General features: G+C 43.3%; 2 protein-coding genes across 2 annotated transcripts; one reads left to right on the forward strand and one right to left on the reverse strand.

The window, feature by feature from the left end:
• Positions 1 to 1424: 1424 nt before the first annotated feature.
• Positions 1425 to 15716, forward strand: LOC112542218 (B-cell receptor CD22-like). The gene is made up of 9 exons (XM_025174485.2): positions 1425 to 1507; positions 7138 to 7320; positions 7680 to 8060; positions 9026 to 9319; positions 10114 to 10386; positions 11584 to 11874; positions 12584 to 12683; positions 13330 to 13495; positions 14518 to 15716. Exons 2-9 carry the CDS (start codon positions 7278 to 7280, stop codon positions 14659 to 14661), a joined length of 1692 nt encoding a protein of 563 aa, XP_025030253.1. The 5' UTR covers positions 1425 to 1507; positions 7138 to 7277; the 3' UTR covers positions 14662 to 15716.
• A 1369-nt stretch (positions 15717 to 17085) lies between these two features.
• HAMP (hepcidin antimicrobial peptide) lies at positions 17086 to 20686 on the reverse strand. Its single transcript, XM_015890261.3, has 3 exons — positions 20510 to 20686; positions 18429 to 18491; positions 17086 to 17392 (listed from the first exon to the last, which is right to left on the reverse strand). Exons 1-3 carry the CDS (start codon positions 20585 to 20587, stop codon positions 17288 to 17290), a joined length of 246 nt encoding a protein of 81 aa, XP_015745747.1. The 5' UTR covers positions 20588 to 20686; the 3' UTR covers positions 17086 to 17287.
• Positions 20687 to 21286: the final 600 nt, after the last annotated feature.

Consider the following 21286-nt stretch of genomic DNA (forward strand, 5'->3'; position numbering starts at 1 on the left):
CTATCTATCTATCTATCTATCTATCTATCTATCTATCTATGATGAGAGAGGGGGGATGGATGGACGGATGGATGGAGATGATATCTATCTATCTATCTATCTATCTATCTATCTATCTATCTATCTATCTATCTATCTATCTATGATGAGAGAGGGGGGATGGATGGACGGATGGATGGAGATGATATCTATCTATCTATCTATCTATCTATCTATCTATCTATCTATCTATCTATCTATCTATCTATCTATGATGAGAGAGGGGGGATGGATGGATGGACGGATGGATGGAGATGATATCTATCTATCTATCTATCTATCTATCTATCTATCTATCTATCTATCTATCTATCTATCTATGATGAGAGAGGGGGGATGGATGGATGGATGGATGGAGATGATATCTATCTATCTATCTATCTATCTGTCTGTCTGTCTGTCTGTCTGTCTATCTATCTATCTATCTGTCTGTCTGTCTGTCTGTCTGTCTGTCTGTCTGTCTATGATGAGAGAGGGGGGATGGATGGACGGATGGATGGAGATGATATCTATCTATCTATCTATCTATCTATCTATCTATCTATCTATCTATCTATCTATCTATCTATCTATCTATGATGAGAGAGGGGGGATGGATGGATGGACGGATGGATGGAGATGATATCTATCTATCTATCTATCTATCTATCTATCTATCTATCTATCTATCTATCTATGATGAGAGAGGGGGGATGGATGGATGGACGGATGGATGGAGATGATATCTATCTATCTATCTATCTATCTATCTATCTATCTATCTATCTATCTATCTATCTATGATGAGAGAGGGGGGATGGATGGATGGATGGATGGATGGAGATGATATCTATCTATCTATCTATCTGTCTGTCTGTCTGTCTGTCTGTCTGTCTGTCTGTCTATCTATCTATCTATCTATCTATCTATCTATCTATCTATCTATCTATCTATCTATCTATCTATGATGAGAGAGGGGGGACGGATGGACAGATGGATGGAGATGATATCTCTCTCTCTCTCTCTCTCTCTCTCTCTCTCTCTATCATCTGTATCATCTACCTACCTAACTAGGAAGTGAACAGATCAAATCCCGTGTTGCAGGATGCAGATTTGAAAACTACTGTAGGAACAGGCCATGGAAGACAGAATGAAGAACCGCACATGGATGCCAGGAAGGGCATTTCAGCTTTACTTGCAATTCCAGAGCAGCAGGTAGTGGGGCAAGATGTAGCATGGTTGGAAAGCCGGTTGAAGCTCAGATGAGGCTGAGAACAGCAGCGCACCAAAACTTCGCAAGTCCTGGGCGAGAGAGATGATTATTCATAGTTGACAAGCCCGGGGAGAGGATACTGGGGAGAGTGAGGGGGGCGGGATGAAATGGTAAAGAGGCTGTCAGAGAACAGAAGAACTAGAGCATGAAGAAGCTGCTGGTCCGGGTGCAGGTGCTGATGGGGGGAGCAGCTGGGGTCCCCCTGACTTGTGACAGGTGAGTCCCTCTGGGAGAGCTTGGGGAGAGAAGGGGGCTCTGGGGGTGGGGGGGGCATTTGAGAACAGAACAAAGATGGGAAGGAGAAAAATGCTTGTTAATATTCTCATAGCTGAGAGAAGAATCTGAGCTTGTGAGCCCCCTCTTTTAAATTACCCGCCATCCTACTTCAGCAGAAGGTATCTCCACTAATTTGGGCACAAACCCATACCTGCAAATCTGGGCTCCAACAGCGAGCAGAATCTTACCATTTTTTCATAGTACCCAAGCTGAAATTGATGGACTCCATAAAGTATATCTCTGCTCCACTCAGTTTCAGACAGTTGCGAAGGGATCTCGCTCCCACTCCCCCAGGTAGAAATCTGGGAGTCTTCCGTAGATAAGATGAAAGTTCCCAGGGATAAGACAGAAAGATTCCCCCCCCCCCGGTCTGAGCTTGCTATAGTCCTTTGCTCTCACTACTAGGTGGTACTGTCTTAACATTTCACAGTCTTGATGTTTAAAAACAAGGAAGGTTTGAAGCCTGGTGATCAGAGTCAATCACTCAGTTGGGTAATATGCTAGGAACCTTTTATTCCTGATATTAGATGGCACCAATAATTTAAGAGATCAATCAGTCGATATTTTATCTGGTATACGTGCGCACCTGTATAATCGTTAAGCCCTAGAGTGGGCAAGCCCATTTTAAAAGAGGTTTCTCTAATTTGCAAGTGGTTGAAAGCAGAATGCCTCTTCTAAAGCAATGGCTTGGTGCACATAACAGAGAAGCCAAGAAGATGCGCTTTTTCTTGATGTGTGTTCTTTTCTTCCGCACACACAAATGTATATAGACTTAACTGAATTATTAGCAGAAGCTCATACAATTAACAACCACCCGTATTATTTTATTAATGTTGTTTCAGAAGTAATTTCTACATTTTCAGGAAGGCTGACTCCAGAATGTGTGTTTAAGAAATCTTAAACCTTAAGAGACAACCTTAGAAAATTAAGTTGCCAGGTTAATTCTGACTACAGGTGTGTTTGGTCAAAATTTACTCCAATTCAATGCTTGTGCACAACATGCTATATTTGGTTCATTGTCATCTTGGTTTGCTGAAGTTACCCTATTTTCTTGGTTTAGGTAATACTGCGAACTATAAATGAACTCCACTGGATCAGTTTGTGTAATACAATGATTCCATTAAATGAACCCTGGTGGAAAACAAACTAAACTTAGCATATTGTACAAACGCGGCCTCAAGGAATATGCAGTATATTCCTTTCTTTTAAACCAAGACATGGGCTTAATCAGGTTGGGATCTAAGAATGAAAATAAAGAGGAAAAAAATGGGAGAGAGTAATGGAGAGGGAGGGAGGGAGGGAGGGAGGGAGGGAGGGAGGGAGGGAGGAATTCTGTACAGGTTGGACGCAGTCACAATCACATGCAGAATCCAGGCTTTTTTAGCATGTTTGAAAAATCCTGACTAGTTCTGGAGAGTCCAAGTTGTTCCAGTAAAGGCAGTTTCTTGGGTCTCCAAGTTTAGTAGAAATTGACATCGGATTGTCCAGCTTACCATGTGCCACAGGATTCCCACTTCATGCTAAACCATGGCTTGTTTAAGTACAGTTTATTGATAAATCACAGTTGTTGGGCTCTTGAATCCATCATTTACAAACCACAGTGTCTGGATTCAAACAACAGACTAAGTCAAAAGCAAACAACCCATATTGAAGCTTAGCACACTTATGCTGTAGCAAATGTGAGAAAGATGCTGGGAATGAAACCCTTCAAGGTGTCGTTCTCACGCTCAGGTTGTTGGCCTCTTGGAAAGAATGGGATCGTGTCACTGCCATTTCTGTTGCATTGGCCGAAAAGAGAAACTGTCAGAAAAAAAATAGGGATGGTGTAGCAACCTGTCCTAGAGGTGTCTGAATGCCTGCAGAATGGTGACCACCTGTTCTGCTCTATGCGCACACATTGAGGAAGCTGTGTCAGAATGATCAGATGAGGTGGGGTAGGGTATGTGCATTGATGGGGAGAAGGAAGGCTATGGAGATGCCACCTGGAATTTTATAGATAGAAGAAAAGGACAGGATAGGATAATTTCAACAGCAGATAGCTACAGCTGCCTGGTTTTAATTTTGAAGTATGTCTGTGGAGTCCTTGGGGTTCTCTGAGCTTGGTTCTTTTCTTGCAAATGTTTCATTACCTGGCTAGGGAACATCTTCAGTGCTAAAATGGGATGAGGTTTGCTCTCTATTTATCTGCTGTAGCCTGCCTTGCCATGCTGGTGCTGAAGATGTACCCTAGCCAGGTAATGAAACGTTTGCAAGAAAAGAACCAAGCTCAGAGAATCCCAAGGACCCCACAGTTCAACCCTGAGCTACACATATCCACCTCCATTGAAGTATGTCTCTCGCTATGTGAGTTTGTGTGTGAGAGAGAGAGAAAGAAAGAGATGGGAGAGCAAAAGTTCAGTCTTTGCGCTGCGAGCAATTTCCATGCACAACGATCATTAGTAAATTGACAACTGTGGCCAGAGCCTGAAGCTGAAACAGAATTTCATGTGCATTTGAAATATGTCACATTCAGAAGCCAAACTGTTGTTGGGTGTGTGTGTGTGTGTGTTTTAGGAGGGGGGAATGCATTTTGCCAAATGCTGTGCTTAAAATTAGCACATGGGAGCTGAACTTTGCCACCCACCAACTTTTTTCCCCGAACCAGCATACCAAGTTGAGCACTAGTAAGATCCTGAGCAAACTGATCAAGCAAACAGAACTGCCAGTGCCTTTCAAAATTGCCTGCCAAAATTGGTGGGTTATCTAGTGGTCCTCTGGATCTTTGCAGCCCATACATGGTGGCCATATTTCATCCAGAATGATATTTAAGTTCCCTTGTTGTAAATAGTTATGGTCAAAAGAGGTATGGATGATGTGCACTGAGATGGACATTGGGTCAAGGTCTTTCAGGCTAGGGCAGATGAAAATCAACTGAGTCGCAGTGGCAGAGAGGACCATTACCCCTGCAGTGCAGGATGGAAGTTGGTAGCTATTTCTAGCAACTGAAAGATGGAGAACTTTTGATGAGGTGCAGCTTTCTCTTCAGTAAATCTCGTGACTTACAGTCAAAGGAGGGACAGGCAGTGGATATGATAGGAGAGTACACTATCAAAGACGAAGGAGGATAGAGGAAAGGAATGGTATGAATATCTCTCCCCCTCTGAAATGAAAAGTGTGCAAAACTTGTCCCCCATAATAAACATGTGAAGTGAACTCAGCCTGTTTTCTGAGTATATGCTCAGCATAATTTGGAATAGGTCAGCAAGAGTGCTTCGGGGAGCATGCGAAGAATCCCCCATGTCCTTAAGGGATACCTTTCAATAGTCCATCGCCTACTCTGAAAGGATGTAAAAAGGTTGCAAACTAAGATATGTGCTGGGTTTATAACCTACATGAGCATTTAGAGGTGTTTGAGCATAGCATGGTAGAGAAGCTATGATTTTTTTCTGAGTTCTGCTCCCATGTTTTGAAGAACAGGATCTGCAGAAGGTGGCGTACAATCCGCACAATTTTCATCCCACCCCAAAAAATACAAAACCTTCTGAGTTCAGCTGATGAAATTGCTGCAAAAGGCACAACCCTAGCCCGGTGTCATCCATTGAGGTAGGCCAAGTCAAGGACCAGGAGCAGTAGGGAGTCCAGGAAGGTTCTTGATTGTTGTAGGGTAGAATCACAGAAACTTGAGTTTCTGTTCTTCTATCAGAGTTTCTCTCTACCCCGTCTTATACCAAACAAAACCAAGGTGGGTTATTTTGAGTTTCTTTTCACTCTTTCACTTCCCCAAGACTGGGTGATCTTTCCTCCTCCCTTAACAGTTCATTGCTCCCTTCCCAAGATCAAGTCTGCAGTCCTTCACCCCCAGGTTAGAGCCCTCATCACTTGGCCAGCAGCCTTAGTTGCAGGATAAAACAATCATTGCTCATCAGGAAGCGATGGCTAATGATTGTAGTCAAAGTCCCACGCACAGGAGGGCAAATGACCTTTAAACATGTGCCTCACTCCTAATGAATCACCACCAGTCCCCCTATGAACAAGTCCTTTGGTTCAGATGGTGTGACTCCCTTTGCACTGTGGCAGTTAAGTGCTCTTCAGCCAGTCAGTTCAGCCTGAGAGGCAGTTGTTTTAAATCTGCATGGGCTACAACTTTCATTTCTTCAAGTTCACTTTTTCCAGAATGTTATTCATTCTGCTGCTGCTGCCACTGGACTTGGCAGCACATGTGTGTGATCAGGATGTGGGGAGGGTGGCTGTGACTTTTGCTCCAGCGTGTATGGAATGGAAGGTCACAGATTGCAAAGGGTTGCATTTGGCTGCTGGCAACAATTAACTGGGTCACGTTAGAGGTTCTGATAAATACCACTGAGCCCAGGGGATCTACTCTTGATCAAGGCCTCTGGTGTCTGCCAGCATCTTTGGGGAGGGCGCGGGGAGGGGAATGAGCATCGCCCGCCCAGCTGTTTCTATCTATAGATGTGCTCCGTTTCTCAATGAAGAAAAATCTGCTCTAACTGAAACTAGTTTCAGTTTTAAGTTGGCTTGCGGAGAAGAACCTGCTGGAAGAACCTTTCATATAACGATGGGCCAGCTCTACCATTAGGCAGACTGAGTGACTGCTTCTGATGACAAATGATTTAGAGCAGGAGCAGCAGCTCCCCTGTGTAAATCTCTTGATCCTCCTAACGGATCTCCTTGGCCAACATGCCTTCCCCACCCCACCCCCATAAACTAGCCTGTTAACTTTGGTTGGGATGGAGTACCTCAAGTTTAGTGATGAAACAAGAGCCAGTTGTGAATCTATTCAGAGTCAGTATATGGAACGGAAAGGGGAAGATGTCATCTTAAATTTGGTCTTAATTTGGCAAAATATCTCAGGACAGTTTAAGTGGGCATCAGCAGCAATCCAATCTGTGCTGGGATTGATGATCATTGTGAGAATAATCATGTTTCAAAAAAGAAGTTAGTAACCCCTCCCATTCATTGGCCTGGAATTCCTAGAAAGACATCACCACTGGGACATTAGAGAGACGTTAGTAGAGGTAAAACTTGTCTCAGCATGTTCATTGCCCATATTTAATACTTGATCACTTTTGCTTTCCATCAAAGAGTTGGAGTTGGGAGTCAGAGTTGGAGAATAGGGATGGGATAATCTCTTGCTATTTCTTGCAAGAATCCTTTCTCCCAGTTTCATCAGGCTAGAAGAACTTCTGCCAGGAGTCTGAGTCTTGTATTTCAACACTGCCACATGTTTAAGCAACACAAATGAAAGGAGGCCTTGAAGGCTGGGTTTTTTTTAATGGCAGAGACCATGGAAGCTTTCAACATCCTTGAGGTGGCAGAAATCCAACAGGCAAAGCTTATTCCACACTACTCCATGCTCCCTAAGTGCAAAGTTAGTACTTCTGGTGGTGGTTCAAGCCTTACAAGCTACAAGATTTTCAGCCAAAAGCGTTTTTTTTTTCCATCTAGAATGTCCCCAAGAATGTATAGAATGCATTTTTCTCTGTATTTGGCCATGATCAATGCCTTGATTACCAATCTAAATGAATCATCTACTAATGTCTCAATTTTGGTTTCTGGTTCATCTCCTTCAGCTTTCCAACTTTTCCTCTCCCAACCAATTTTTCCATTGGAGAGTTTGGTTGTGCATGACGGAGAAGACCAGAAGAAGGAGTTCTTGTTCCCCAAACCTTGAGGCATTCTCAAGGTTGCAACCCCAAAGAGACTTTGCAACATGAAACCCTCCAGCAAGTATCTCCCTCTGACATTTCTCCTAGGTAAGTTCTGTAATCAGGCATCAGGACAAAGTGTTCTTCTGGACTGGCTGCTGGGGAATCTAAGTGGTCATCATGTTTAGGTCCTGCTTGAAGGATTGCATACGTAATGAATTGGCTGCTGTGTCAACAGGATGAGGAACTAGACAGACATTTGATCTGTTCCATCTGGATGCTTCCTTTGCTATATATCCCACTTTCCCCAACCTAGCTAGAATCATAAGAACTAAAGTCCATCACAATTGGTTCCCTTCATATGGTGAGGGCTGTTCTTCAGGGGCCATGGGGCAACCTAACCCATATCTTAGCTCCAGTTGAAATCCTGCTCCATTTTTACCTCCCTTCCCCAACTTTTTCTCCAGTTCTTTTTGACAGTCCTATCTCTGCAACCTGGAATTCCACTCTGCCCAGCTCCATCCAAGCCCTAGAAGGATCCTGTGTGGTTATCCCATGTTCCTTCACCTTCCCAGATTCATGGGATCTACAGGAGAGCAGTTTCAGTGTGTCTTGGTACCAGTATCATTCCTGGACCTACCCTGAAATCTACAACAGCAAAACGCCAAGCAGTGTCCTAAAAAAATACCAGGGACGAACAAAAGTGGTGGGAGATCTGGAAAAGGGCAACTGTACCCTCAGCATCAATCCAGTACAGATGGAGGATGCTATGAGATATTACGTCTGGATCAATCCTGACTCAGTCTGGCATCGATTCTACGACGTCACTGTCCAGGTTGAGGTAACAGGTCAGTGCGTCTTTGAGTCAAGACCTCTTCTGAGGATGGAAATGTTTTCCTGAAATTAGGTTAGGATATTTTATAAATAGCTGGATTTTGCCCCTATTAATTTGAGGAGCAGATAAAAGCTGTGGCCAGAAAGACCTCTGCACAAGTTCAACTGGTGTGCCAGTTGTGTCTGTTCCTGGATCAAGAGGCACTCCTCATGATCATTCATGCCTTGGTCACTTTGCAGGTGTCTGCTGCAATTTTCTGTCTGTGGAGCTGCCTTTGAAGACCATTCAAACCATTCCAGAATATGGCAGCACAAGCAGCGATGGCCAAGATTTGCTATGCCCATGTAATACCCCTGCTACATGAGCTGTACTGGTTGCTAGTTGGCTTCCAGGTGTGATTGAAGGTGATGGTTATTGTCTATAAAACTCTACATGGCATAGGGACTAGCTGTTTGAGGGACCACCTGTCTTCTGCAATGTCTGACCATCCTATATGCTCTGACAGAGGCAGCTTGCTTTCAGTCCCATCAATTAAGCAATGTTGTCTAGAAGGACTAAGCCACATTGAGCTATTTAACTTTAAAGTAGGGTTTTTCTTCTTCTCCCAACACCATATTTGCCATGCATCTACATTAATCTACAATCTGGCATCTTTCAGTCACAATGTGTCATTGCACAACTTTAAGTTGCTGCAATGACACCTCACTCCTCTCTTTCATCGCTGGAATTGGTATCCATGTTCATTTCGGCAGAAATTGCACATCTGAAGGTTATTTTGAATTACAGCAAGTAACTGTAAAAGTATCTATTCCCTGAACTCTTTTTATGTCTTTCATTTTTTTTAAAGACTACTAAAACTAACAGAAAATGTAGCCCCATTTTCAACTGCAAAGCTTCTCTTCATAGTGGTTCTGGCTAGATGATAAGTGTTCCCACTTGTCCCACAACTCATTGGCTCTCTTTTGATGGCTTTTGCAGATGCTCCTAACCAGCTGGAGTTGAGCGATCTGGGACTAGTGATGGAAGGCAATCCCACCCAGGTGTCTTGTTCAGTCCTGCACACTTGTCCTTTGTCTCCACCTGTCCTCACCTGGAATCTTGCGGAAGACAAGGCTGTCACAATCCAAGAACATTTGGCAGGGGGATCCTGGAGGACAGAATCTAGTTTTAACTACATCCCTTCCCACAAGGACCATGGCAGATACCTGCAATGCAGTGCAACTTTTCCAAACAGGCAACAGATTCACAGCAGGATCAACCTGAATGTTCAGTGTGAGTGTCCAAGCACAGCAGTGAAATGGCAGCCAATCTGGTCTGTTTTATTCTGAAATAGCTGCGATGCTCATGAATTTGCAGGGTTTATTTTCCAGAAGATTGAAAGCTTTGGTAGGGGTGGGGAATTCAAGAGTTTGGAGTATGGAGTATTAATGGTGCCCATGCCAATGCTATTGATCAAGTCAAACATCTGTTAGGTTTATCTTGGGCACTAATGGGCAGCATCAAATATAATATAAGGCTGGGGAGATTTTTGGAGACGTCCTCATCTTGTTTTCTCCTGTCCTTCATGGTTTTCTGCTTCCAGCTATGTTCCTTCTTTCTAAAGTTTCAAGGAGATTGGCTCCTCATGTTGATTGAAAGGGGGAGAAGAATCTCCCTTTGGCATCTTGGTTGGAGGGGGGTCTTATTTGTTGTGAAGAAGGGCACCCCCCCAAAACACACTTAGGGGAAGACTTAAAAACTGCTCCCCAATGTTTTCAAACCCGTAATGGTTTTTTTGGCAAAGGCTCCACCATTATTGATTCAGCAGTATATGGGGCAGAGCTAGGCAACTGGTAGTACCCCAGATGTTCCTAAACTACAACTCCCAATCATCCTCATTATTGGCCACACCACCTGCAGGAACTGGGAGTTGAAGTTCAACCACCTTTGGAGTATGACATCTTTATAGACATTGAAGCCTATTTTTGATTTGGGGGCAGGGAAAGAGATGAGGAGGAAGGCAATGTTTGGAGGTGCAATGAGCACAGCCTATGCAAGTCTCCTTGCATTCTGATTTTCTCCATCAGATCCTCCCAAAAATGCAACCATCGTGATCCTTGGGAATCAAAGACTAAAAGAAGGAGACAGTGCCACTCTGCGATGTGAGAGCCATGGAAACCCACCCCCCATCAGCTACCACTGGTTCTTTGGGCCACACAAGGCACCACTGAAGGAAGCAGGCAGTGGACTAGAGGTGAAGCTGAAGGACATCCGGAGAGACTGGGAGCCGTACCATTGTGTTGCAGAAAATGATGTTGGCATGGGGGAGGACTCCCCACCTACTTACCTCAGTATGGAGTGTGAGAGGACAATTTAATGATTTCTCTTTTAGGGCTTTTCTGTTTCTGATCTAATCCTTTCAGAGAGCTTAGAAAAGCTGATAAGTCAAGCTCACCCAGCTGGGTTGTCCGGTGGAGTTGAACCTTTTCTTTCATCCAAGCTGTTTCCTATGCCTTTAACCTCAGATACTCACTAGCCCAGGGTTTTTTCAAATGTGGCAACTTTAAGATCTATGAACTTCAACTCCCAGAATTCCCCAGCCAGCCAAAGGGTATTGCTTGTGCTGTGAGACTGGTTTTGTAGTCTGACCCCTTGTGCCCCCCTCCAGTCACTGCTGCTCAGCGCTAAGCAAGGCTCTATTCTTGAGCTAACCAGATCTAACTCTGCGTACTTTTTGTGAGATTGGCCAAGGTTGGCTTGGTGCTGCCACCTACTGTGGCAAGGGGCAACCTGGCTTTATGTAAAAGAAGTAGAACTAAGAGCCTGTTTAACCATATTGGAGAGGTGTATACTCTGAACCAAGCTAACACCACATTTAACTTTTAGTATAAAAAAATAGTAGATGCCTAGCATGGCCTGGGAATATATGTGAGGGAAACGCTAGGTGCCGAGATACTGAGGAGTTCACCGGAAAAGTGTTTCGCAGGCTGCTAAGCTAGTTTCTCACACATTTTTAATTGACAGTCTGTTTTGCACCCATGATGAACAAACGCTTAGTGTGTTAGGTATAAAAGCTTTGCAAACTCACCCCTTGACACGGACATGTCATAGTCGAACGTTGCATACTGACCTGGTGTCTGTCTCAGGGAACATTGAGTGTTTTCCCTCGTAAGTATTTACATTTACCCTTAATAAAGTTAGTTCTCATCAAACGGACTTTTAATCCCTATTTTGTGGGGATTCCACAAGGATGTCGTGTTTTTGCTGTGTCCAAGAGCACTCTCTGCAGGGCAGTTTGGGGAAGCCACCACAACAGGACAGCTTGGGGATTGTTTGGAGCAGTGTTTCTCAACAGTAGCAACTTGAAGATGCGTGGACTTTGACTCCCAGAATTCCCCAGCCAACATGGCTGGCTGGGGAATTCTAGGAGTTGAAGTCCATGCATCTTCAAGTTACTAAGGTTGAGAAACACTGATTTGGAGCAATGGTTCAAATCCAGCCTAGCCTGTTGCTTCCTCCTTTCTTTGCAACAAATCCCTCTTTTTTTTTTTTTTAAGATAAGCCAGTGATTTGGCCCGAAAGCAACTGTACTATCTCAAGAACTGGAGAAACTGTAACCTGTTACTGTGTGGCAGAGGGAAACCCCCCTCCGAGAATTGAGTGGTATTTTCCAAACCACACCGTTCCTGGGGATTTCAACAACTCCGAGCTGTGGGCGGCCTTGAACTCTGGAGAACAAACCATCATTGGCATCCTGAGGGGGCCCGGATCTAACTTCACCCACCTGTCCTGCAAGGCCATCAATCAGCACGGGACCAGCCAAATCACACTGCCCACCTTCAAGGCAGGTACGACTAAGGAAAGTGAAGCCAGAGATAGCTGTAGAGATGGACTGGAATGCAATGGGCAACTGTTTCTCTACTGTTGCAAAGAAGACAGTAGGGACATATAAGTGAAGAGCCTGTGTAATATAGTGGTTAAGGTGCTGGACTAGGAGAGGGAGAGTCAAGTTCAAGTTGCCTTAGCCACAGAAGATGCCTGGGTGACTTTGGGCCAATCCTTCTCTCTTAGCCCAAGAGGGAGCACAGTATAATGGTGAAACTGTTCGACTGGCACCAGAAACACCTACATTCTAGTAATTACTCATAGCTGCCTAGGTAATTTTGGTTCAGTCATGCTCCCAAAGGAGGAGGGAGTGCTATGCATGCTGCCTTGAGCTCTCAGAGGAAAGGTAGGCTAAAAATCTAATAAAGGCATAAATGAAATAGACATGACCTTTCTAAAAGAAGAACCAGTTCCATGTTTGTAATGCTGGCCTGGCAAAATATTCCTAGTTGGCTTCACAAGGGCTGGAGGATCTATGTAGGATCTATGTAGTTATTCAAGGATGCCAAGTGGTGGTGTGGTGGCTCTGCCAGCAGGCCTGCAGTCCAACTATTGAAGCATGGCTAGGCACTTGTGGAAAAAAGTTTGCAAGCAGAATTTCTGGTTGTTTAAGGTATGTCTGACCTAAATTGCCTGTTGATCACTTCTTTGCCAGTGTCTCTCATTTTGCAGGGAACATCCCTCTTTTGCTCATTGGATGTGGGGGAGCTGTTGCAGGCCTCCTCCTCTTTACCTTGCTGGGAATTTTGATTTACAAAGTGACAGTAAACAGGTAAGAGGTATAAAGGATCAGTCAGATCCAACTACAGCCACACAGCTCTAAGAGTGCGTCCTCACTAGTGTTATCCAACCATTGTCATACCAAAATAACAGTAAAGGGAGCAAACTTTATGTCCCTTCAGTGAAGGCTGGGTCAGAGCTGTCTGCAGGAGCCAACGCTTTCATCAAAATGGCAAAAGCAGTGTTGTCCTCCGGCACCATTAGTTCCACATGATTGTAAAGCAAGCTTTTCCTCTTTCATACGTGTATGTGATGTCATGACACATGTACAAAAGGGACAGAGCTTGGGCTACAACATGCTTTCATAATTTGCCTCACCATGACTTGACCCCCCTGAGGATTCCTCCAGGCTGGGTGATACTATGAAGGTGCTATAATTCACTAATGGGGAAATAGCCTCAATCAGTATTGGTTTTGATTGATCTAGCTTGTGCCTTCAAATATTTTAAGATGGTTTCCAAAAGGTTTGCCAATCTTTTCACTGGGTCCTGCTCCTGGACTTTTACTACTGACACACTCAAGAATGCTTTGCCTGCCAATCTCTGTATATTTTGCTAGATATTTTTCCTTTCTTGGCTTTTATCTTATCCCCTGATGGTAATTTCCTTCTTTTATTTGTATGATATTTATTTGACCAGAAGGAAAAAGAAGAGACAAGGGGAGGAAGAGGAAAATCGCAGGATACATGGAAATGGAGAGCAGATTATTTACCTTAATACAGACAAGCCATCTAAAGACAATGAGGAAGAACAACTCAACATGTACAGCAAATCCAATGTTCCAGGAGGCCAAGATTCTGATAATGTATGAAGCAATTTTGGAGCAATCAAGAATAGCAGCTGTCCCCAACCCAATGCCATCCAGATACGTAGACCTTCAGTTTCCAGAACCCTAAGAGAGCATAGCCCAGGGGTGAATGATGCTTTGAATTATAATTCAGCAACGTCTACAGCAGTGTTGCCCAAACTTGGCCACTTTAAGATGAGTGGACTTCGACTCCCAGAATTCCCCAGCCAGCATGGCTGGCTGGGGAATTCTGGGAGTCGAAGTCCACTCATCTTAAAGTGGCCAAGTTTGGGCAACACTGGTCTACAGGACTCAAGTTGCCAACTGTTGGTGAATTGATCCATGATTCCCATCCTTTTCCTTCATGTAGACCAGTGTTTTTCAAACATGGCAACGTTAATATTGTGTGGACTTCAACTCCCAGAATTCCCCAGCCAGCAAGCTGGCTGGGAAATGCTGGGAGTTAAAGTCCACACATATTAACATTGCCACGTTTGAAAAACACGGATGTAGACTATTGCACCATCATCAAAACATAATCTGGGATTATAGGCATGAGGGTACACATGACCTCCTAGATGGGATTTACGAGAACCTAAAACTAGATCAAAAGTATGCCAACAGTCTAAAGAGATTTGTTAATCTGAAATATGTCACCCAAATCTTTTTTTTTTTTTTTTGGCCACCTACATCTTGGACCATTCCTAGTATTCTCATAAATGAGGGGTTGGAACTATTAGGTTTTACAGCTGAATTGTACTGTAATAATATTTACTCAAAGAATAAATGTCGGCTAGTCTGGTACAAACAGGAATGATGGAAAAAATGAGGAAATGTTTGCATCATGTCACAACATCATGGGCCTTCCGTACTTGGGTCCAAGTCAGATGGTTTTCGTCAGGACAATATTTCATCATTTGCTATCACTCTCCCTGCAGACCTTTCAAGATAGTGTAAGGCCCTTAATACATAAAGGTAACTATTTTTATTAAGTTGTTTGAACTAAAATCTTTCCTCTTGTTTCTTCTGCATTTTTAAAGGAATTAAGCGCCAGCAAGACCTATGAGAATATGGAGAAGGCAGAAGATTATGAGAATATATCAACAGAAAAGGCCACTGAATATTATGGGATAAGCGATTGGCAGTTTCCCTGTGGCAGTGATCAACTCTACTCCAACATCTGACCCAACATGAGCATGGGCAAAAGATCTTGAGATCTCCTGTGTAACACGTGCTTATATGACACTTCCTAGATGCATGGGGAACCTCTGGCCCTTTTACAAATATCTCTGAACTACAACTCCCAGCAGCCCAACCAACATGGCCATAGGTGAGAGTTGCAGGGAGGTATAATCCAGCAACATCTAGGGGGGTCATGGATTCTCCACTTCTGGGAATTCCCCATCCACACCCATAGTTTCCCCCAGCCAGCATCTCCTCCTCAGACAGTGATTGGTCAGGAGACTTGGAAAGGCATAACTGCAATTAGAATATTGATATGATGAAATTTGTGGGGAACCTTTTATCAAGCCATATCTCTCCAAAGTCCCTGGGGAAGATTATTATTGTAAACTCTCCCTGCAACAAGGAACATTCGTACTACAGGTAGTCCTTGTTTAATGACCACTCGTTCAGTAACCATTCGAAGTTACGACGGCACTGAACAAATGGGACTCCTTGAAGTTCCAGCCGTTGCAGTGTCCCTGCAGTCATGTGATGGCGATTCAGGCGCTTGGCAACTGGCCCACATTTATGACAGTTGCAGCACCCTGCAGTCACCATTTGAGACCTTCATTGCTGGCTTCCCACAAACAAAGTCAATGGGGAAGCTGGCAGGAGGTCACAAATGGTGATCGAGAGACATCATGCTTAATGACCATGCAGGATTTGCTTAACTGCAGCAACTGGTCCCAGTTACCATCATTACCATAACTGTTGCTACCATCCTAATTACCAGTCCCAATTACTGTTGTTAAGTGAGGGCTACCTGTACTTGAAGGAAAGGCATGTTGCCTGGTTAGGGTCTAATTTCCAAAGCTGAATGGAAATATTGATGGCATTAGCTCCCTCTAGTCATCTTCCTGTGGGCAAATATTACTGATCCTCCAGTGGCTACCAGGTCTGCTTGTTGAAACTTATGGAACTGTAACTCTTTTACCACCACCACCACCACCCACTTTTTTCTTCTGAAACTCAAAATGTTCCTTCTGTTCTGAGCCAACTGAATTAATAGATTTTATTCAGGCTTTCAAATTATAAGTCTCAATTTTTGTACTTAAAGTGTGTCCCTGTTGCTTTATCACCAGTTTGGGATGGTGGAGAAAATCCTCTGGAGATTTTTGTGGATGATTGCATGATATTCCAGCTTCCAAGATGCTGACTGTCAGGTGGCCATCATAACATTACGGGGTTCCTGTGTCTTGAAGACCTAGCTGCCATTATATAGAAAATCTGCACCACATTTGCCTTCCATGCAGATGTTTAAAGCATAGATGCAGGACTTGAAAGGGGATGGATGGCAAGAGGGCCTATATCCATGTTGGCTGAGTAGATCTATGGCTTGATTCAACCTAAAACAGCTTCATATGGTTTTTCATACACTTCTGTTGAGTCATCACAACACTCAAGATCAGGCTAATCAGGTAATTTATGGTTTGCCATGTATGGGAACCCAGATGTTGTCTTAGCAGATAGTATGAAACAGGCTTTCACATTAAGCCAGAATAAGGCTTATTTGGGCATAGTGTGTTGTGTGAACATTGCAATTGTGTTTTTGTAAACCCAGGCTTTACTGGGGATTTCTACAGTGTGTTATGGAAATCCCCAGAGTCCTGTTTGCTAGCAAGTTTTAGGAGATATTTGGAACAGATTTTGAATCAGGCAGATTCAGGTTCAACCATATCCTGCAGAGCAGCTTCCTTGGGCAGCAAGCTACAGCTGGGTAGACAGAGATGACAAGATGCAGGGAGATGCATGACCTGCCCTGGGCCATTATTCCCCCATCTCCAGCTGGTTTGATGCTCTCAGTTATGGTGGAGAATAATAATGCAGGTAGTCCTTGCTTAACAATGGTAATTGCAACCAGCAACTCCATCGCTAAGCAACACGGTCGTAAAGCGCGATGTCACATGACTATGCTGACTTACAACAGCAGATGCAGCAGTTCCACTTGCCGTTGTTAGGCGAACCCTGCGCAGTCACAGCATCTTACAGTCACGATTGCCATTTGTGATCTCCTGCAAGCTTCCCCGTTGACTTTGCTAGTCAGAAGCTGGCAGTGAAGGTTGTAAATGGCAATCGCATGACTGTGGGATACTGTGACTGTCATAATTGTGAGCCAGTTGCCAAGTGCCCCAATTGCAATCATGTGACCATGAGGATGCTGTGATTATGAGGAACAGTTGTAAGTCCCCTCGTTCAGCACTGTCGTAACTTCAAATGGTTGCTGAACAAGGACTACCTGTAAGCTGTTGTGCCAGCCACGCTGAAGCAAGATTCAACTGCCAAGCTAACCAGCTTCTGTATATGTGATAAGATGCCCTCTTCTTTTTAGCCTTTGGCAGGAAAAGATCATACAGAGGTAGGGGTCACAAATCCATAACAGCACATGTGAGATAAAAATATGTTTAATTCGCAAGAACTGACAAGAACATCAAGCAAGTAAAAACACCCAAATATTGTCAAACTAATAAATAAGAAGAATGTGTCATGAGACCTGGAGGCCAATGTGAGGAGATTGGAAGGGTCAATGCTACAAGGAGATGGGCAGCTCCACAGCAGAGTTGCCATCCATCAAGACCTTTGTCCTCTTCATGTCAAACAGCAGTAGCCATAACCCTTGTTTCCACAACAGTCCCAGCAATATCTGCAGAGAGCAAAGTGGCTGACGTGGCGCTTGCGTCTTGATAGCCATGCCTGTGGGGACAAACAAAGTGTTTACTCTTTGTGTATGCACAATACTGTATTTCAAAAGGAGACTTACAGACCAGAATGCAACATATATAGATTATGGAATTAGCTACCAGTAGTTGTGGCAATGGCTACCAATTTGGATGGCTTGGATGGAAGATCAGGCCATCAATGGCTTCGAATCCTAATGGCTGTCTATTAACTCCTGAAACAGGCCTTAAACACTAATTGCTAGTGGAAGGGGACCATCACCCTTCAGGCCAGACTTGTGGGCTTCATAAACACATCTCATTGGCAACTTCATGTCCCCAAATGCTGGAGTAGAAGGCCCAATATCCTGATCCTGCAGGGTTGGTTTGTTTATTATATAGATTTTGATGGCCTGCCCATTGACGTGCGACTCTTGTACCTATTCTTAACATGAAGCTTTTTGAAATGTGATTGTATGACCAAAGTAAAAACACCAAAGCTGTCAACTGATTGTGACCAGAGCTTGGTCTGGTTGAAGTTAAGTCCTGTTTGAAGGCATCTATGTCCAATGGCCATAATTGCTGGGGATTCTGGGTGTTGTAAACTTATATCTCAGTAGGATGGAAAAGGAGGATGTGGGACTTGTAATACAAAACATCTGGAGGGCAGGAGGTTTCACAGAGTTACATCTGGTAGAATCAGTTAGATGACTGAACTTGAGAAGAACATAATCTGACATGGCATAAGGCAGCTTCTGGTACTCCAGGGCATATAGGACTTGCAAGAAATTGAACGGACTTTTCTAAGGAAATGTGCTTTCAAAATTCCTAGTGTATCAATTTGAGTGCTTAGATAAAGATCTGTTTAATAAATTTTTGTTTTAAAAAAATCTACAATTGGGAAAGAAACCAAAATAAAAGTAGAACAGGAGAAGCTGCAACTGACAGATAGGAGTCTTCCTGCAACTGTAAAATTCAGAATGTAGGAATTGCAAACGGAGCTACATCTTCCCCATACTTCTTCTGACTTATGCACTGGAATATTACAAGCAGCACACAGACACTGGTCTCACCTGCAGTCCAGTGGTTTCTGTTTTGTAGGTATCCAAACTGGCCGAGTCTTTCTGGACATCTCTCTGCAAAGAGGAAGAAAGAAAGAAACTTCTTTCAAGTCTCCTATTTTTGAGGAAAAAATATTTGAAAAATAGCCTTTGGTTACCATGTTTACAGAAGATCCTAGAGTAGACTAAAATGGAGTCAGCTAGCTTGGGGTTCAGCTTCTGGTGGGAAACTCAGCCACTGTCTTAGGTCAAACACTTAAGATGTATTTGTTTGGACACTGCATGTGATGCGATGCTTGTTAAGCTGAGTTGAGGATTAAGCAAGGTGTGTGAATTCAGCTTTCTACACATTAGGTGCCAACTCTTTAAAGTTAGGGAGCAGGATTATTTTCCTCTCAAAGGCCATAATCCCCCAGAAGAATTTGCATTAGCAATGGGACATGGTCAGAACCAGAAGGAAGGTCCTTCCTTCCTTCCTTCCTTCCTTCCTTCCTTCCTTCCTTCCTTCCTTCCTTCCTTCCGAGAAATGGGCACATCACTGGCAAGCAGTCTGAAGGATTTTGAAATTAAACTGCAGATTGCCCAGCCTTGATCTGAAAGCATAAAAATATTGTGTGTTTTTGTTTTGCTTCCTTGCACAGGACCCCAAGGAATTTGTCATGCTGAAATTTTCAAAGGAAAAAGAGATAAAATTCACCAAACTTGCTTGGTATCAATGCCACATTTCAGGGTTTTTGTTTTTCTGTGGTTCTAGCCATGCTAGCAACATAGAAGAAAGAAGCAAGGCTAGTGCTGTTAGGTGTGAACATGGTGGTCCCCTCCAATTTTAATACCCATGGTGTTGGTGTCTTTCTCCTCTCATGAGTAGGAACCAGAACAAGGAAAGGCTGACTAGATTAGGTCCAGCATAAGAGAAGAGGAGCAGCTGATGGGAATAAATATCACAGCTAATCTCCTCTTGCAATCTCATCTCTCTGGACATTTTTCTACATTCAGTTGCTATTGGACAGATACAGAATGGAGTCCACAAAGTGACAGCCTATCATCATCCTACTCTACAGCTTGGTCACATGGACCTGCCAGACATACAAAAATGGATCATCCTCCTCCCTTCCTTCTCATGAATTCATCAGAAAGAGTTAAAAATGTATTTATGATCCCTGCAACACTTGAGGTTTAGTCTTTCCTTTCTCCCCTGCCTTTGCCCACCCACAAAACAGGAGAAAACTTTTATCCTTTAACCTCTCTTTTAGCTATCCTGATTTTCAGTGCCTTTGGTCTTTATAATAACAGTCTAGTTCTATTCTGAGTTTTCTTCAGGAATCTCCTCCAACATTTTGCAATCACCTCTGCAACCAAAGGTCATCAAGCACTCTCCATCCAGTTGTCTCTTTATATACTTTTACATCTTCATATTTCTTCTGCCTTTTTTTCTGAGGACTTAGAACACCACACATGAAAGGCGATGTCTTCTCTCTGAGATGGCTGCCAAACCATCTAGTGAGCTCCACAACCAAGTAGGGTCTTAAAAACAAATTTCCCCAGTTCTGGTTCAATATTTTAACTCCAAAACTCCATTAGTGGTCACTAGAAACAGCTGTATTTTAATCTACCACTCTGTGCTACATGCAGTGGTCCTGCAACAACTTTCCTGTCCTGCTTTTGAAAAGCTCAGAGCAATCCAAAGTCCATTAATTAGGAGACAGCTGAGAGGTATGAACATTCTGACTTTCACAACACAGTCTTCTCTCCAGCAACCTGCAACCTTCCAGGCTTCCTTGAAATGCTAGAGGAAGACCTCCAGAGAGATTACTTTCCATGGATTTTCTCTGACTAAGAAGAAAGGATTGCCAGCAGGACTACAGAAGGATGGAAAGATGGAGAAAAGTGGAGAACCAGAAAACAAGGCTTCATTTGCCACTCTGTGATAATTAAGGAAGCTCAAGGACATGATTGGAAGAAAATAAATCTAAAGAAATAGTGAAGCACCTGAAGAAAAAGGCAGGAAAACAACAGCTACTTTGGCAGAGAAAGAAAATGTCCAAGAAATTGGAGGGCAAATCTTGGCATAGTATTAATAATTTTGTTCTTACCTGAATTGAGAATGCACAGAGGTTTCTGGTAGCAGCACTAAGTAAAATGAAGAGCATGCAGATAATTTGAAGTTTCATCTTTCTTTCTTGAGTGGGCCTGTGTTCTTAGATTTTCTTTTGTAATAAAAGCTGTCTTGTTCGTTCTCTGTCTTGGATAAACCAAGTTTGTCTTGTAGGCAAGTGAATACAAGAGCAACTTTTAAAGGCCACAGAATCCCGCCCCTGGTTGGGATCAGCCAATGCTTTGTGTTCCAAGAAAGTCCACACTTGGGAAAGATAATCACTAGCAAACAGGTCAATAGAACTTATCACATTTGATCAGCAACTCACATCCCTCAGACATACGGAAAATGAGCCAAATTTCCCAAATGATGTAACATCCTATCGTCACCTACATCCATATGTGCAAAGAACTGAATAGACCAAGGCTGGTATCAAGAAATGGGGGTATTACACTTCAGTACATTCTTTCCCAGCTTTTAATCTTTAATCCTTTCTGGGATTTTTCCAACCATTGCAGTAGATTTACTGTAATTTTCTCAACTGAGATTCAAAAATAGAAGTGTCAAATCAGCACAAGTCCAAAATAAGGAAATAAAAGATTTGAAAGAAGCTATTCATCCATTACATTTTGCAACATTTCTTCTGCCTGCCAGCAAAGCAAACCACCTGAAGAAACAAAGCTAGTAACATCAGCACAGAAAGAGATGATGTCCCAACTTTCGGAAGAGTGCTGGGAAATGTTTGCAAAAGACTTTTGAAAACTGAGATCCAGAC

The sequence above is a fragment of the Python bivittatus genome, unplaced genomic scaffold (genome assembly GCF_059951505.1).
Source record: "Python bivittatus isolate LINGU-HERP-01145 unplaced genomic scaffold, Pbiv_v1 ctg000310_np1212, whole genome shotgun sequence".
Classification (NCBI taxonomy): Eukaryota; Metazoa; Chordata; class Lepidosauria; order Squamata; family Pythonidae; genus Python; species Python bivittatus.

Excerpts from the sequence above, each read along its gene's own strand:
- LOC112542218 (XM_025174485.2), top strand. The coding sequence starts at position 7,278 with ATGAAACCCTCCAGCAAGTATCTCCCTCTGACATTTCTCCTAG. Across the intron at positions 7,321-7,679 it reads CCCTCTGACATTTCTCCTAG|TTCTTTTTGACAGTCCTATC; the intron begins GTAAGTTCTGTA and ends CTTTTTCTCCAG. Across the intron at positions 11,875-12,583 it reads ACTGCCCACCTTCAAGGCAG|GGAACATCCCTCTTTTGCTC; the intron begins GTACGACTAAGG and ends CTCATTTTGCAG.
- HAMP (XM_015890261.3), bottom strand. The coding sequence starts at position 20,587 with ATGAAACTTCAAATTATCTGCATGCTCTTCATTTTACTTAGTGCTGCT. Across the intron at positions 18,492-20,509 it reads TCTGTGCATTCTCAATTCAG|AGAGATGTCCAGAAAGACTC; the intron begins GTAAGAACAAAA and ends TCCTCTTTGCAG. Across the intron at positions 17,393-18,428 it reads CAGAAACCACTGGACTGCAG|GCATGGCTATCAAGACGCAA; the intron begins GTGAGACCAGTG and ends TTGTCCCCACAG.